The 16496-nt window shown below is 35.0% G+C and overlaps 2 protein-coding genes across 7 annotated transcripts in view; one reads left to right on the plus strand and one right to left on the minus strand.

Annotated features, from left to right (window-relative positions):
• Nucleotides 1-8414, minus strand: part of LOC124359835 (1-acyl-sn-glycerol-3-phosphate acyltransferase beta-like) — an 80300-nt gene extending 71886 nt beyond the window's left edge. The window contains exon 1 of the mRNA XM_046812910.1: nt 8382-8414. The gene's annotated coding sequence lies outside the window, so the exon portion shown is untranslated. The remainder of the gene's footprint in view (nt 1-8381) is intronic.
• Nucleotides 1-16496, plus strand: part of LOC124359831 (1-acyl-sn-glycerol-3-phosphate acyltransferase alpha-like) — a 38990-nt gene that overhangs the window by 14695 nt on the left and 7799 nt on the right. For 3 of the 6 annotated variants that reach the window (XM_046812904.1, XM_046812903.1, XM_046812906.1), the window contains one exon: nt 14943-15139. In XM_046812904.1, the coding sequence (XP_046668860.1) occupies nt 14949-15139 (191 nt within the window). In that variant the 5' untranslated portion in view covers nt 14943-14948. Of the gene's footprint in view, nt 1-8420; nt 8574-9663; nt 9813-11924; nt 12107-14942; nt 15140-16496 lie in introns of those variants that run through there. The other 3 variants (XM_046812901.1, XM_046812905.1, XM_046812902.1) reach the window with 3 other exon arrangements.

A 16496-nucleotide genomic window follows, 5' to 3' on the forward strand; every position in this document is an offset into this window, starting at 1 on the left:
CATTCTTTTACATTTTGGCCAACGTTAGGTTATTTATAGCTTATAGAAATGTTTATTCCATAAATGTCAAAGTTAGAATGCTGATCTTCTTAGATATAAAGCAACAAAAAAAAATACCCAGCAGGGATCACTTCTGGCTGGTTTATACATACCAGTTGAACCCACCACTGGGCACAGCAAAAACCAATGTGCCACTTCAATCTGTCCAACCTTATGGATGTCCAGTAGCGGCACATCACTAACCGCAAATGTTGAGATTCTGGGGTTCGTGGGCAATTCGATAGGTCTACTCTACTGTGGAAGATGACTGTTGGAGTTGGTGGGGATTGTTCCCTTACTTCAGAGGCTCTTGTTAACCTCAACAAGGGTGTGCCACCCCTGCCTACTTTGACTGGAGAGGCTGGTTTAGAGCTGGCCTCCCCTTCTTCCGGGATGAATTTGAGATGTAGTGCCCTAATTCTTCCTCATGGATCTCGATCGGAGGCGGCCCCTACTCCCTAACCTTACCCATCCTGAATATCCTATCACTCCGGAAGCAGCGCAAAGGTTCTTACAGGGCTAAGTGCAATTTATAAGCTTCTTGTCCTAAGAGAACAACTAAAAAAATGAAATAATGGATTGTTAATTTATTTAAGAGAATACTCCTAATAAAAATAACCACTATATTTCAGTTTGATTAGGACAGGTCAATAAAAAACGCATATCAAAATTGCGTGGCATCTAAGTATAAATCAGTTTTGGATCTTACTGACTGTCTTCATGAGACAAGAGCAATCATACGAAATCAATTAAAATTATGACTTACCTAAAAAAATAAAAAGGCTATTTGAAATATTTTATATTTATGTGGTTTACGAGAAATAGTTCTATTTAAAATTTAAATTTGGTCCTAAATCTATCACTATGTTTTCGATACTGGAACAACTTCCATTTAGGGCATCATTGATGATCATTGTTTAAATTTTATTTTTGTTCGTATTTCTTCATAGAATGTCAGGTTTATTTTCTCCCCATCCACCCAAGATTACAAAAAGCGGTTTAAAGTTTTATTAATTTAAAAATATTACTTTGAAAATCAAATTTGAAAAAAACATTCACGCAAATACTAACGTGAAATGTACGCCCTTTGGTAAAAACTTTGCATTAAACTATTTCATAAACAAACGAGAACTATCATGAGAACCTTTTACAGCAAGAAACAGCAGGAGATTGCGGAAGATGAGGGCTCAACAGTCAGTTCGGAAGATTAGGGGCTATCTCATTCATGAACACCACAGTACTTAATGAGACTAAATTCCAGAGGTGTTAACTAAAGTAGTTATGATTTTTCTATTTATTTACAATGGAATACGAGCTTGTGTATGTTTTAAATGTATATTTAAAATCACATCCGTTAATCAGAAGGAAATCACACCGCCCAGTCACAATACTGATTGCCAACTCTAGACACGTAACACTACTACCGAAGGCCTCGACATCAATCAGGTGTGAAAACGTCTGCCCTTCAACCTGCTGCAACACTGTCGCCCTCGCCCTCGGCTTCATGTTTGCATCACACTTTTTGAAACCTTTCAACAAAACCTTTGTAACGGTGACAGAATGTTTACAGTACGTGTGAAAAACTATTGCCGTGACCTTTTTGAAAGAAATTTTAAAAATTGTAGAAACACATCTTTCTTATTTTTCATTAATGAGATATTTTGCACTATCGTGCTACGTTTCCAAGAAATGTAAAAGCATTATATCTATCTATATTTTAATTTGTTAATTCTCGATTTCATTAATCGAAAAATAACTATGGACAACAAGTAGGTCACAGTTCTCGCTGTGGGAGAAATGCGGAACGAAGGATGGAATACATAGCTATAATGTATTATATGATGTGGTACTCTGCGGTATAGCAGAGTAGCCAATGCCTCGAATGATGTAAGATACCCCTGAATAGTGCTGTTGGCTATCGTACAACATGAACGTTAAAATATTGGAATACACGATCCACAACTTACAGTAAACATTGTTATCTCACACAATTCTCTATTTGCTCATCTCGTGTAGGACTTTCAGTATTAGCTACAAGCTAGATTTGAAGGAGGAGGAGGGCATGCTGCATGTCTTGTTTCTCACGTAGTCAAGAGCGAAACTGGGTATGTGGTAATTTTATTCTGTAGTTTTATTTTTAAAATAGACTCACGGAGTATGTTATAATGGCGTTCAACGTGTCCTTAACATTAAAATCTACCCGATTTATTTAAATCACGAATAATATTTTAGCAGATGTCGTGACGATTTCATATTCTTGGTGTTAATTAAATATAAACATTTATAAAAAATAACGGATTTTTAGTAGGACTTTGAACGTGAATAATTTCCTGAAGAATATAGTCAAGTTGCATTTTACCTTATTATGATTTTGTAATGGCTGTTATTTTATTTGGCAATAAAACGAAGCCGACTTGACAATGAGTATTGCGAGGATATTATATCTAAGTAAAAACAGCTCATATCCCTATTATTCGGATTTTCATTTTCTGTTGTATGACAATACATTCCAAATTCATATTTATATACGAGGGCGGTTTGATAAGTCAGTGACTTTTTGAATTTTCCGCGCAGTTACTTTCAATGTAACAATGCTGCGTCAGCTGTAATCCATTAATGGACAACTCTCTAATTTTGAGTAAGCTGCGTAGTGCAGTTGGTGTTTGATAGCCGTTCAAAACAGACAACCTCGAGAATTTTTACGAAAAATGACGTGAATTTCGTGTGCTGATTAAGCATTACTTTTTACGTAAAAGTCCATCACTGATACTAAGGAAAGGCTTGATAAATACTACGGGGACTCGACATCTTCAATTTCGGTGGTTAAAAAGAGGTTTACAGAGTTCCTTTGTGGTCGTACCAGCACAAGTGATGCTGAACGTTCAGGTCACCCAAAAGAAGTGACCGCGCCGGAAATCGTCGATAAAATCCATGGAATGATATTGGACGATCGGAGAATGAAAGTGCGTGACTTGGCTTATGTTGTATCTCAAATGAACGGGTACATCATATTTTACACGAATCTTTGTATATGACAATACTCTCATCGAGATGGGTGGAGCGATTACCCACACTCGACTGTAAGCGCAACCGTGTGACCTTTTTTTAAAGAATGTTTAGCGATGTTCAGCCGTATCCGGACGATTTTGGCGCCGTTTTGTAACTGTGAATGAAACATGGATCCATCACAACACGCCAGAGACCAAGGAACAATCGAAACATTGAGTTCCTCGGGGTGAACGTGGACCAAAGAAGGCCAAGGTGAGTCTGTCAGCCAACAAGGTCATGGCCACAGTTCTTTGGGATGCACGGGGTGTCACTCACATATATTACCTTCAGAGGGGTAAAATGATCACCGGCGTATATTATTCATAGTTTTTGGATAGACTCGACGTTAATTTGAAGCAAAAACGACCGCATTTGGCGAAGAAGCAAGTGCTGTTCCATCAAGACAATGCACGTGTGCACACTTGTCTAGTCACAATGGCAAAAAACCATGAATTGGGCTACGAACTGCTATCCCATCCAGCATATTCTCCAGATCTATGGATAATAAAAAATTATAACTTAAATGGCGAAGTAATTGCAAGAGTTGATTCAATAAAAGATTTAGGTGTTGTAATTAGTAGTGATTTATCATTTTCCAGTCACATAGAAAATTGTGTCAATTCAGCTAGTCGTATGTTGGGGTTTGTAATAAGACAGGGGGTCAATTTTAAAAACATCAGGTCGTTTATCACATTGTACACATCTTTAGTCAGGTCAAGACTTGAGAACGCCGTCATTGTATGGAATCCAATGCATTTAATTCACGAAGAACTGATTGAACAAGTTCAAAAAAGATTTTTGAGATATTTATATTATAAATGCTTTAATATATATACATATTTAGTGCCATACATTGAGTTATTAGAAATGTTTGGGCTGGAGAGTCTGAGTCGGAGGAGACGGGTCCTGGCGCAGGTGTATCTCTGGGGCCTGGTCCGGGGTCGGGTGGACGACGCGAACTGTTTGGGAGTCCTCAGTTATCGAGTGCCAAACTTCAACAGCAGGAACAAATGTTTGTTTCATTTGCCCTATTCACGCACTGCGACGCGTGCATTCTTTCCTCTGTTGAGGATGATGAGGTCTTATAATACAATACTCTTGGGTGGGTCCGACATTGACATTCACCATGACAGCTTGAATGTTTTTCAAAAAAAAGATTAAGCCATTGTTGTCATGAGATCCGTAGGTCAACGTTCTCCATAGGTTTCTCCCCGGGCTGTTTTGTTCTCTATGTGGGTTGGTGTTTAGTTATTTATTTATTACTATTATATTATATTTATTGCATTGTTATTATATTATATTTATTGCATTGTTATTACATTATATTTATTACATTGTTATTATATTATATTTATTGCACTGTTATTATATTATATTTATTACATTGTTATTATAGTATATTTATGATATTACACTAGTTACTGTAAGAAAAGTAAAGTAAAGCCAAACGTGAAGAATTGTGCTATGGACTGAGCTATAACTCAAACCACTGATGTCTGTTTTGTAATTTTTCTTGAACTGCTATAATGTTATTAGGGTAAATCCTGTTTTATAGCATGTAAATAAAATAAAATAAAATAAAATAAAATCTAGCTCCCTGCGACTATTTCCTGTTTCAAACCTAAAGAAATGGCTGGATGGTAGGAGATTTAAGTCAAATGAAGAAGTCATTACTGAACCAAACGCCTATTTGGGGAGCCTTGAGAAAACTTATTTTTTGAGGGAATAAAAAATTAGAAAACGCTGGACTACATGTATAGAGCTAAAAAGAGATTATATTGTAAAATAAAATGTGTATTTGGTAAAAAAAAAATTGTTTTATTCAAAAAGTTACTAACTCATCAAACCGCCCCCGTACTTCAATCACACAAAACATAGTAAAATGATATCCGTAATATCTCGAGTATATGCAACGTAGAGAAAGCGTTGGGTAGAGGCACATGAGTTAATCCGAAAGTCGTAATATTGTCACCAGAATTATTGCATATAAATAATACAAAAATGTAATATACAAATCTCCTTTAAAATTAAATAAATAAACGGACGTCAACTTTCACGACCAGCCTACGGAAGAGGCTTATTTAACTAAATAAATAGTACCTAACAATTGTTCTATGTATACATTTCAATTTATTCACACTTTTATGAAGCTTGCTTAGGAGATTTTGACGTATTTAATTATAATGTTTCATAGACCTTCATAAAATGTCCTCATGATAGCTAATTGAGTGTAGGTATCACGAATAGATAGCACGATAGTTACTGTTATTCAAATTCAAATGACTTTATTTGTATTATATATACAAAAGGGCGAATTTAGTTATCGTATCTGAATAATATTCGATTAGTTGTCATTGTAACTTATTAACGCTCAATTATTTTCTCTTAATTGTTGTAGACCCTCAGTTTATATAATCTTAATTGGTTAACGTTTTTTGCACGAATACATTGCAAATAAACAAATCAAACTTACGGGGAAATTGAAATTGAAATTGTAATTATATTCCAAATTTCTTTTCTATAAAATCAGTTTTACTGCAACCAACATCCTAATAACATCATAAATGTGAAGGTGACTTTATTTGTTTTGCTTTCACGCGTAAACTATTCAACTGATTGTACTGAAATTATACACGGACATTCGCAGTATCCCTGGTATGAATAAAAGGTACCCTCTTATTTCGAGAACCCTTCTGGGGTGCGCTCTACTGGTATTTAAAGTAGCAAAATATCCCATCTTAATCTCTAAAGTTGCTAAATATTAATTGAAAGAGACTTTGAAATGTAATAAACTGTTCTGTGTAAACATTCTTTATGGTAGCACTACCATATGTTTAATTAATTTAACCACTATTTTAATTATACTATTTATGTTTTACAATAACTGTGAACGTTTATGTGCAAGAATGTCTAGATACTCAAGACGGGTTGGCTTCCATCATAAGTACAGTAGCTATAACTTTAGGAATTTACTTTAAAAATTACGTTTGAAGCAGTGGATAACATCTAGTGTTAAATATAAATAAAATAATATTGAATGGACATAATGTTTAAATATCAAGTTATAAAAATGTTGGTCTAATTCCATGAAGGATAACATCACTGCATAGTGAGTTTTTGGTTGTCTTTGTTTTTGTTTGCATATGCTCGGCCCATAATTGATTTAAATCGAGCCTTCTTACTCCGCTCACGCACTTGGCAACTTTAATAAGATTAAGTTTATCGCAAATGGTTCAAAATTCTAAAACCCTCGCAATTCGTAGGATTTTGTTGCCCTCAAAGTGCTACTATCGCACTGTGCGATATGTTCGTTTTTTTCATATCACAGACGAACGGTTCGCTCAATAATGATGTGGTTTATAAGGCAACATGTAGGAATAAATTCCCTATCTATTAACGTAATTAGAACTATGTAATTCAGAAGGTTGCGAGGAAGAGTAAGAATAATAGTCAGCTGATTTCGATGCGTGTTTGTTTGTTACGGTCGTCTCGCGGCCGCAGCTCTGTGACCGTGACGTTGTTTTGCTTCGTACATTTGATTTGTAAGTGACATATTATTGTTTATTGAGTAATTATTTGTGCTATGAGTGAACTTAGTAATTCAAGTGCCATTAAGCGCTGTTTTGATGACGATTTGAGTGAAAATGATAGCGATGAAAGCAGCACCCCCACCAGAGAGTGACTCAGACTAATTTTTTTAGTCTAATGTAAATATGTATATAAGCCATTTTTCTGTATTTTTAATACTTCATCTGTCATTCTTCTTACTTTTACTCATATCATTAACTAAATATGTGTTTATTTTGAGACAATACTCACTATTCAACTACCTTACTGACACTTGTTGATGTGGTAAACATTTTAGTAAAATTTGGGCGAAAAAACATTTTTTGTTTTTTTACCAATTAGTATTGTGATATGTTGTGCAAAAGGTTATGAAGTGATATTTTTCTTATTCAGCATTAAATTTTGAACATTTTGCATATTTTTTAGAATTAGGACTACTGCATTTTGTAAAAACTATACGTCAAGGATTTTGAAAAATAAAAATATAAAAAACTACACAACCGCTTAGAAGGACCAGATTTTTTTTATGATAAAAGATAAGCATTTTTATTTTTACTTGATCTTGTAGAACATATGTTTGTGAAAAAAAACCATATGTAATACATGCCATTTGAACATATATTTGTATATAAAAAGTTGTTTAAAAAAAGAAATGTTATATGCTCGAAAATGGCCTAGCACTTTGAAGTGGTTTAGTCATCACTTGGAGGGTTTAAATAACGATTTATCTAGACTAGTGTATCATTACATCAGCCCTTACGCAGTACATCCTGATCAATGCAGTACTGCCTAAGCGAATTCTGTCAAATTCGAGTCACCAATTATATAATAACAGTATTATTACAGGATGTGTCTTAAATCAGTTCGAAAGACCTCTATCGAGTTATTGTTACAAGTCGTTGTGTGGTTATCTTTCTAATGACAACCGGAAGTACTGTCAGGAAAAATACATTTTTTCGAACATGTCAAGCAATTACAATGTGGTCCCTCATTCAACATAACCGTGCAATACGTCCTCTGACCCGGGCTCTCTAAATAATCTGCTTTTGTGGATACGGTAGATCAGACCACACACACAGTTCCCCCCAATAGCTCTTTGAGTGTCCTCTTGTATAATAAATCACGTCTTTGCTTACTTTTCCTAAATCGTACGTCCTCAACCTCCACCTTAAATTGAACTTAATGGATCTAGATTATTCGCAATTGTACGACTAATTCTGTAACAAACATCTTTTACTTTTAATCCGAGTAAAACAAGAAACTTAAACTTCAGTTATTATGAATTTCATAGAACACGGGTTACTGTGTATATCTGAATGTCCTTTACTTCATTTACAGAAAGAATGATCAGCTAAGTTTAATTTGCCGATATTATCATGCTCTGGCTAAACACGTTGTACTAGGTGATGTTGGGTCTAATAAACTTATTACACCAGACGTAAGTACACGTACCATACATACATTTATAAAACTTTCCTGAAGATGGGCGATCACTAAGGGTTCAACACTGACAACCGTGTATACTTGATTCATGTAGTTATATGTCTAGGTTTAATCAGTAATAGATATCATTAAACATCAGACCAGACTCCATTCTACAGTGTACTAGTCTATTGGAAAGTAGTTTATCATTGGTTAATATATATCTGGTCACATTCATAGGACTTTCAATTAAAAAATATATACCGTGTTGCTGATAAAGCAGCGATAAGATAACGAGAACTCACCGAGCCGTGCGAGACGAGGGCGGCAACAGTCGACTGTAAACTGAGCAGAATGTCCAGTCAGAGGTGCTAATGGAAGTCAAACAGGTGCCGGTCGCAGAGCAAACATCTTGGGAAACGGTGACGTCAAGTTCGGTTTGTTTTGTGGTTTGCAGCCTCGTACTTCCTCCACTCGAGAGAAACTCCGGCTTTAAGGTGGGTACGTCTGTAGGAGTAGATGTGGGGAACATTGAGAGTTCTTGCAGGTTGCAGAGTAGTGCAGGATGTAGGGTAACTCCGAGAGGAGATATCGAAGAACTGATAATTTTCTATTCTAAGAATTAAGGCTATCGCATGGAAAATCAGTGATTATAGATTATTTTTCTGTAACAGTACAACAGATGCTACTAAAACATTTCTGCTAAGCAAAGACTTAAGATTAATACAAAATATATCAATGTAAAACTCGTATACACGCTCTTGTGTTTCACGAGCCCTTCATCGATAGAATATCTCTGGTTACCGCTATTTAGAATAGCCTTATTATTATTTGCGTGTCTTATTTTATTGGTTTGATTTAAAAATAAAGTATCTTCCTCAATACTACCAGTTAGCGCGTTGATGGAGTATTAGAAGTTTAAAAATGAGACTCTTCATATCTCGTTTTCGTGTATGTTTATCCTATAAACATTGGGTGAAAGCACCTTAACCTCACCTTTATCTGTACTTTTGCATCTGACGGGAGTTTTTACCGAAACATTATACAAACGCGATTATTTTTGTAATATTTTGAAAGTATTAGGAGTCTATATCACCGTTGCGGTAGGAGTCATATTTATGTTATAGTTTACCTTCAATTATTTACTTATTTTAGGGGATGAATGATAATGAATTTTGAGTCTTAATGAGATGAGTGTGGTAGTTCTTTATTTCTTGTGGCCTTCAAGTCACAGTTGAGTCTTGGATGTTATTGAACAGTTCAATGGGGTTGAATAACATGTTTTGAATGTACAGGTACTCTTACCATTCACGAAATTATGTTTCAAACTAAAATACTTATGAGTATGTATTACGTATAGTTTATTTTTTCGTCAGCGTATCTGGATATCGTAGATTTGTAGACATTCACCTTCATAGTGAATATATAGCTGAGGTCTGAAGTTGTTTTTATTCGGTTGGATTACACCTCGACTTGAGAAGGTTTCTCTAAGTGCACTTGCGCCACTCGACTCAGTTATCAGTGCCAAACACTGTTATCTCCCTTATCATATCAGGGTACTCCCATTCTCAGGTGATTGGGTATTGAGGCTAATTGTCTTGTTCTTTGGATGAACGCAACCAACAAAAACTAATGGAATAGTCAGTAACGCACAAGTTTCCCGCTCTTAGAAATAGCATCGAACGTTTACGAGTATGATGTAGTATGTACACACTTGCCACTACAAACGGTATACTGTAAGTACTTTTAAAGTAATGTCTAATCTTCATCATATGTCAACAATGAATGTTAACATACACACAGTAGGCCACTGGTAGGCGCGAAATCGTGGGTTGGTTAGTAGCTTCTTATAGGGGCTTCCAATTATGGGCGCAAATACGTTAAAAGTCGTAATAAATTGATAAGATTAAGCTAAAAAATGCCACTTGTTTTCTGTTTATAATTTTATATATGTAGCTAAACTATAACTATAGACTTTTAGAATTAATCACAAAGAATTAAAGTATTATTGACAGCATCCAATGATTGGATTGTGCTAATGGTATTACACTTTGGTTCAAGTAATAAATTTGAAAACTACTTAATTTTTAAATTATGTGTTTAGAAACATTTTTTTAATTATTAAGTTCTTAACACACACAAAATGGCAAGAAAACAAACGCAACATGTATGAAACAAGTTTTACAAAACAAGGCTCCGATCAAATTTTAATAATATTTCTTATTACATGCTTTCATATTTCGAGGTAATTAATAATCGCTCCATTATTAAATTGTTGACAGTCGTTGAAGAATGTAACAACACTAGTAAACAAGACCCGTAAACATTTAAATACCTGGGATTGATATAATGCACACACTCATCTTTTTACGTGTAAAATTATATATACAACCTCTCAAATGTTAGTAAAATGCTATGATTTTGTAAAACAATGACTTGTGGATTCAACTTATACTGAGGATAAATAATACTTTGAGATGAGAATAAACAATTTTGTAAATGCTGAAAACATGAGGAAAGAAACTGAAGCAAAACTCAATGTTGCAAATAGATAGACCGAGTGAGAAAAACAATCGAGGAGTAACTCAAAGTCCAAATGTTCTAAGGAGAAATAGGGTAGATACAAATATCAAGATTGTGGAGACGAAATCAATTGACAAATTTTATCTCATGCATCTAAACGAACCAGAGAACAAAACAAACCGCAAGGAGCACACAGTAGTAAAGATATTATTTCAAAAATGTGTAGTTATATATGAAAAAACAGTGCGGTTGAGTGTTTATGAAAATTCAGGAAGCACGAGATTTTAGGTTTTGAAGGGTGTTGTATAACATCTGCTCCAACTAAAACTAAGACTATACCTTACAGCTTTTGAGTTGATTAAGAAACCAGATTCCTAGAACCGAAGGAGGATTAGTGGCTCAAGCACTTACAAATATATTAACCAGCACTCGTGATATGGATTTGCAATAGTGTTGTGTGCACCATGAGGCACCTACAGTGGTTAGGGCACTTACACAAGAAAATCTTACAAAACAAACCCAAGAATTGAAATATAAATTGTCATTATTGGTAAATGTCGCAAAGGCTTAATATCGCCCTACAAGAAAGGGAAGTGTAGGTAAAAGGGACAAAACGCCTTTTAAATAGTGGGTGGTAACCCATTAGGAATGAAGCCTACAAAGGTTTGTAGTAGATTTAAGATATTCAAGGGTTGAAAGGTTCGTACTATTTCAGAGTCAGGATTTGAGACTAAGATTTCTGAGGCATACGATGGATTTGAGATTTTAAGGTCCGCTGGCCTACATGTATGATTCGAGAGATGGAACGTTATTAATCGATACCAGAGATTCAATTAATAAATGCAAGTTGTGCAATCAGATTTCAGCAGGATCGAATAATGTATGGCTCTTGGAAGTGGTGCCTTGAGAAATATTTGTGGAGAAAATACGCGAAAGAGAGATTTAGTCTTCCAAGGATTCCAAGAAAATAACCTTCTTTCTCAAACAATCCAGATTCTGGAAGATTCAGCGGAATAAAATTTCACTGTCGTGCTAGTTACAATGTTAGGTTTTATAATAACTGTTTTAATTCAAGTAACGCCTTGATCTTGTAAACTTTCAGTAGTTCTAGTAAAGTACGATATTCCACGGTAATCGTTCTGGGTGGGGGAGAAATAGAGTCAGTTTTATTGCCGAATTAAAACGTGTCTAATACAGCATGCCGCGTCTATCCTAGGACTCTATTTTCCTTGTTGCCACATCGTATCTGAATATAAAACAATAACATGATTCATTACAAGTCGAAGTCGGTGTAATCCGCACGGAGTGGTGGGGTGCCCTCTAGTCGTATCAGTCTCGGACAGTTATCAGTGTCGTGCCCGTCATCACACCGACATACCTCCGCCGCCGTAACCTAGCCTGCCGCCTGACCATGTCGCTACAACTACAACCTTGAACTATGCTGGGCAAGATTCTCTATCTCTCTCAGTTCGTCAGCGATTGTCTTTATTTGTTTGTGTTGTTCAAGGTACGTGAGTTAAGTGTGGTTGTTTTAAAGACTTACTTTGGCACTTACTAGGATTGCACCTCCTGTGAGTTTAAAAGAATGTAAGGTCTATTTTGCATTTATGAGAATCATGCTATCATTTTTCATTTGGCTTCTAATGAACATTTAATTTAAAATATTCATTCTTACTTAAAGTTGTGACAACTCTCTTTCGTGGGTAACATTGAGTAAATTTACATAAACTTTGCGTTATGGTGACTTGCTTCTTTTCCCAATATATCTAGATACCTCCACTAACTCCAGTCACAATTTGGAAGTAGCTTAAAAGTAATTTTAATTAAGTAAATCTATATTGGTTGTTGTGATTAATTTGAATAAATTCTGAATCTTTATTCGGTAATTTTGTATCTTTTCTAATCTAGTAGTTTTAAATCACGTTTTTCGTACTGTTGTAGCTTTGTTACAAACAGAAGGTGCTCAGTAAATTTTGAGTTCATGGATGTATTTGTGCCAAATTTCAGTGCCAAAATGTATTTCTTAAATATTTATACTGTATTTATAATTTCTTACTGTGAAATCAGATTTTCTAATTCTTACAGTTATATGTGGAACATAAAGTAATTCATAGGAAAGGGTATCAGGCCAAAAGTACAGAAATATCCATCAAGGAGAAAAGAATCGGTGTGTACAGGAATATCTTCAGGATTTAATCGTTTTTAATTCAGACAATAAACATTAGGTGAATGGGCTATTTTTAACCTGTCTTGCTATTTAAGTTTTCGTCTATTGCAAAGTAATGGGTGGGAGAGTGTGATTAAAGGATTGTTTTATTAATATAATGCTGCTTTGACAAATGTTTCAGTCCATGCCTTTAAGATATATTTTATACATCATATACGTTTGGTTTTATGATAAATTATAAGATATTTACTACATTATTTTGTTTTATATAATAGTATAGTATATGCCAATATTGCTTATTCATGTTATTATACTTGACTTGTTTGTGACCCTGACTAAGAATTGATACAAACAGTAGTATTGTGTTGATTGCATGCTTGTGATAAACCTAGTTCCGAGAATGCTGGTGAAAGAAGTCACAGTGCTCATTGTCTCTTGTATGCCAATCTTGCTTATGCATGTGAGTCTTGACTTGTTTGTGACCCTAACTAAGAATTGATACAAACAGTAGTATTGTGTTCGTCTTTTGATAGCACTGGCTCTGGAACTGACAAGGAAACCAGGCCTCACGTTCATCTCTGTCTCTACTCGACCAGCCTTATATGCTCATATATTTTAGAGTGACTTATGAGAAATCAATCTAGAACTGATGAGACCAATCCTTGTGTTCGTTCTGTTTCCTTTTTTGCCAGGTTATTTATATGTATGCTTTAAAGATTGCACACCTATGTGGCTGGTTCCAGAGCTACCATAAGAGTAGTTGTCATGATCATATTCTCGATCTGTTCACTGTGTTTATGTGTACTTTGAGAATGGCATATTTATAGTAAAATTAGCACTACACCTGCTAGAAACACAGTCAGTCCTTATTTTGGGAAAGGGAAGGATGATAAAGATAAAATTATCAAGCCTCTTTCGTGGTTTAGAGGTACTTTTGACTTGGAAAATGTATCCATAAGAATATTGGAGGTAATAGTAACTTTGGCTGCCCGAGAGCGTACATGTAGTACATTTTCTTGGTGCATTCCAAGAAAAGCAACCGTTTTTCGTCTGAACGAGCAATGAAACTGACATTTCTTTCTTACAACTGGAAGCTCATGAGTGCTCCACCTCCAAAAGAGGAGGAGAAACAAGCTGGGTTAGATGACAACCCAGAGGAAACAGGGGGACTGGAAGAAGGCAACGCATTGAGAGATGATAAGATCGAGTCAAGTAACAAAGACAATGTTTTCAATTTTGAAATGTAAAAGAAGAAGATCATGATAATCTAATGGACATCTGACTAGGGGTCTTAAAAAAAAGGATTGCATATTGAAAGTAAAGATGCTGTATAACCAATTAAACTTTTTTCCTTTTAGTAGTTTTAATTTGATTTTTATAACATTTTACCTATGTTTCTGGTGTTTTATTCAATCAATAATAATATTTTTGATACATATAAGAGTGATTGTATTTTATTGTATCGCACAATAACCATATAATCCAATTAATTTGAACGATTTTCCTTTAAAATGTATAGATTCCCATGAATTTTTGATTAAAATTTTATTTAAAAATGTATTTAAACTTTTTTAAATTTAATTAACCATATAATTACTACATTTACTTATTAGTTTAAAGTTTTTTAATTATCCTGGTAATTAAACATAAATTCTCTGGAATTTATGAATTTTGTGAATATTGCCGGCAATGTTCTCTGAGAATATTTCCTCGATTTAAATTCCTGAAAATTTTACATTACTACTTGTGTTAGTTATCTATCTTCCATTTGTCACCCATATTGCAGAGGAGAACAAAAATCTGCCTTCAGAAATGATAGAGGTCTTGCTCATTATATTCTGTCTCTCACATGCTAGTTATGTGTTTTTATCTTTCGGAATGGAATGCTCATGAAGATTCTGCCTATAGAACTGCTAGGAGGAAAATTTTCCATGTTTATCCTATGTTTATACTGCAGTCCTCTTTCAGAGGGGTTTGCTCTTTTGTGTCTCTCTACGGAATTGACTGTAGGAACTGTTCCAAAGTTTATCCTATGTCTTTTACATGCCAGTTACTTTATCCATTTCTATGTTTCAGAATGGAGTGCTCGTTGTAAGCCAGCCTACAAAACTACCGGGTTCCACTTTTGCCTTATGTACTTTATGTATCAGGTTCCTTATGTGTTTTCATGTTTCAGAGTGGTATGCTCGTGATGAGCCTGCCTACAGAACTGCTGGGGGGAGCAGTTCTTGTGTTTATCGTCTGCCTCTTCTCTGCCAGTCATGTTTTCCGGTATTACACCAAGTTCATTATCTTCATATTGCTCAGCATGGTATCAGCCACTGTATTCATACCTATAATGCTTCTGAGGCCAAGAGACTACAGAAATGCCTTGTGAGTAACTTTGTGAGGGATAACTCTTTAGTTATTGCTGTAATATTTACTTCAATGCCGCTAAATGTCATCACTAATTGACTGGTTAACCCATTCACTAGCCTAAAAGATTAATAATTCCAGATTTTTTCCACACTGAAAATTTGATATTCTGTTATAGTTCAGAAAACTCAAATGTAGTATTGAGTATACATTATAGGGAAAATCTGAAATCATCACTTTTTATATTGAGTCTTTTACGATAGTTAAAAGTCCCTCATATTGTAAATAAAAATATATTAGAATGTTCTAAATTAGTTATGAAATTATTAAATATATATGATAAATAGAGTAATGCATGATTTTGTATGCCTATTGAGGTTTCTTCATTATGGTACATTACTATAATTAGAACGAGGAAACTAAGCCAATGTGTTTGGTATATGAACATGAAATATTCACTTCTGTCTGGTTTATAATTTCCAGTTGAATCTATACTGGGTACAACAAACTTACATCAGGGCAACCTTGTGGATATCAGGAGCCGCATATCATTAATCACAAATGTTGAGACATTAGGATAAAAGGGTTGATTAGTAGGTCTAGTTTACTGTGGAGGATATATACAAACCTGGGAATATAAAGGGTAGATATGCTCAAACCTATGTTTTCCTTTCTTCTTTTAGAATAAGAACCTGAAAAATTGCACTTAATCCTTAAAGAACTTTTGTGCTACTTCCGGAGTAACAGGTTATTCTGGATGAGTACAATTGGGAATAGGGGCCGACTCCTATCGGATCCATGAGGAAGGATTTTGGGCATTATTCTCAGTTGTGTCTCCTTGGAAGAAGGGGAGACCAGCTCTGAACCAACCTCTCGAGTCAAAACGGGCAGGCGTGGCATGCCCTTATGTCTAGGCTAGAAACTGCCTTTAACGTAACAACTCCAACTCGATCTACCCTTGCACCCCAAAATTTCGACATTTGCGGTTACTGAGGTATTGCTACTGGATATCTATAGAGTTGCACAGATTTAATAACACATTGGTTTTTGGTGTACCCAGTGCAGGTGCAACTGGAAGGTATAAACCAGCCAGAATAGTGTACCCTTCAGATGTACATATATTCCTCAGTACAGTTTTAAACAGTAATTAGAGCATCCCTGAACAAAACAGTCCGGTGATATTTCAGGTGGTTATATACTGTCTGCTTGAATTACATCTCCTCTGTAAAGTAGACGAAATGAAATTAAACATAAATATATTTGTTTACAGTTACAACTGATGATGTTTGCTTACTACAATATTGATATTGAGACGGATCAGTAATTTTCCTTGTACATTAAACTGGCAACAGTGATGGATATGGAGTGGAGGGTA

This window comes from Homalodisca vitripennis, chromosome 4 (genome assembly GCF_021130785.1).
Source record: "Homalodisca vitripennis isolate AUS2020 chromosome 4, UT_GWSS_2.1, whole genome shotgun sequence".
In the NCBI taxonomy this organism is placed as follows: domain Eukaryota; kingdom Metazoa; phylum Arthropoda; class Insecta; order Hemiptera; family Cicadellidae; genus Homalodisca; species Homalodisca vitripennis.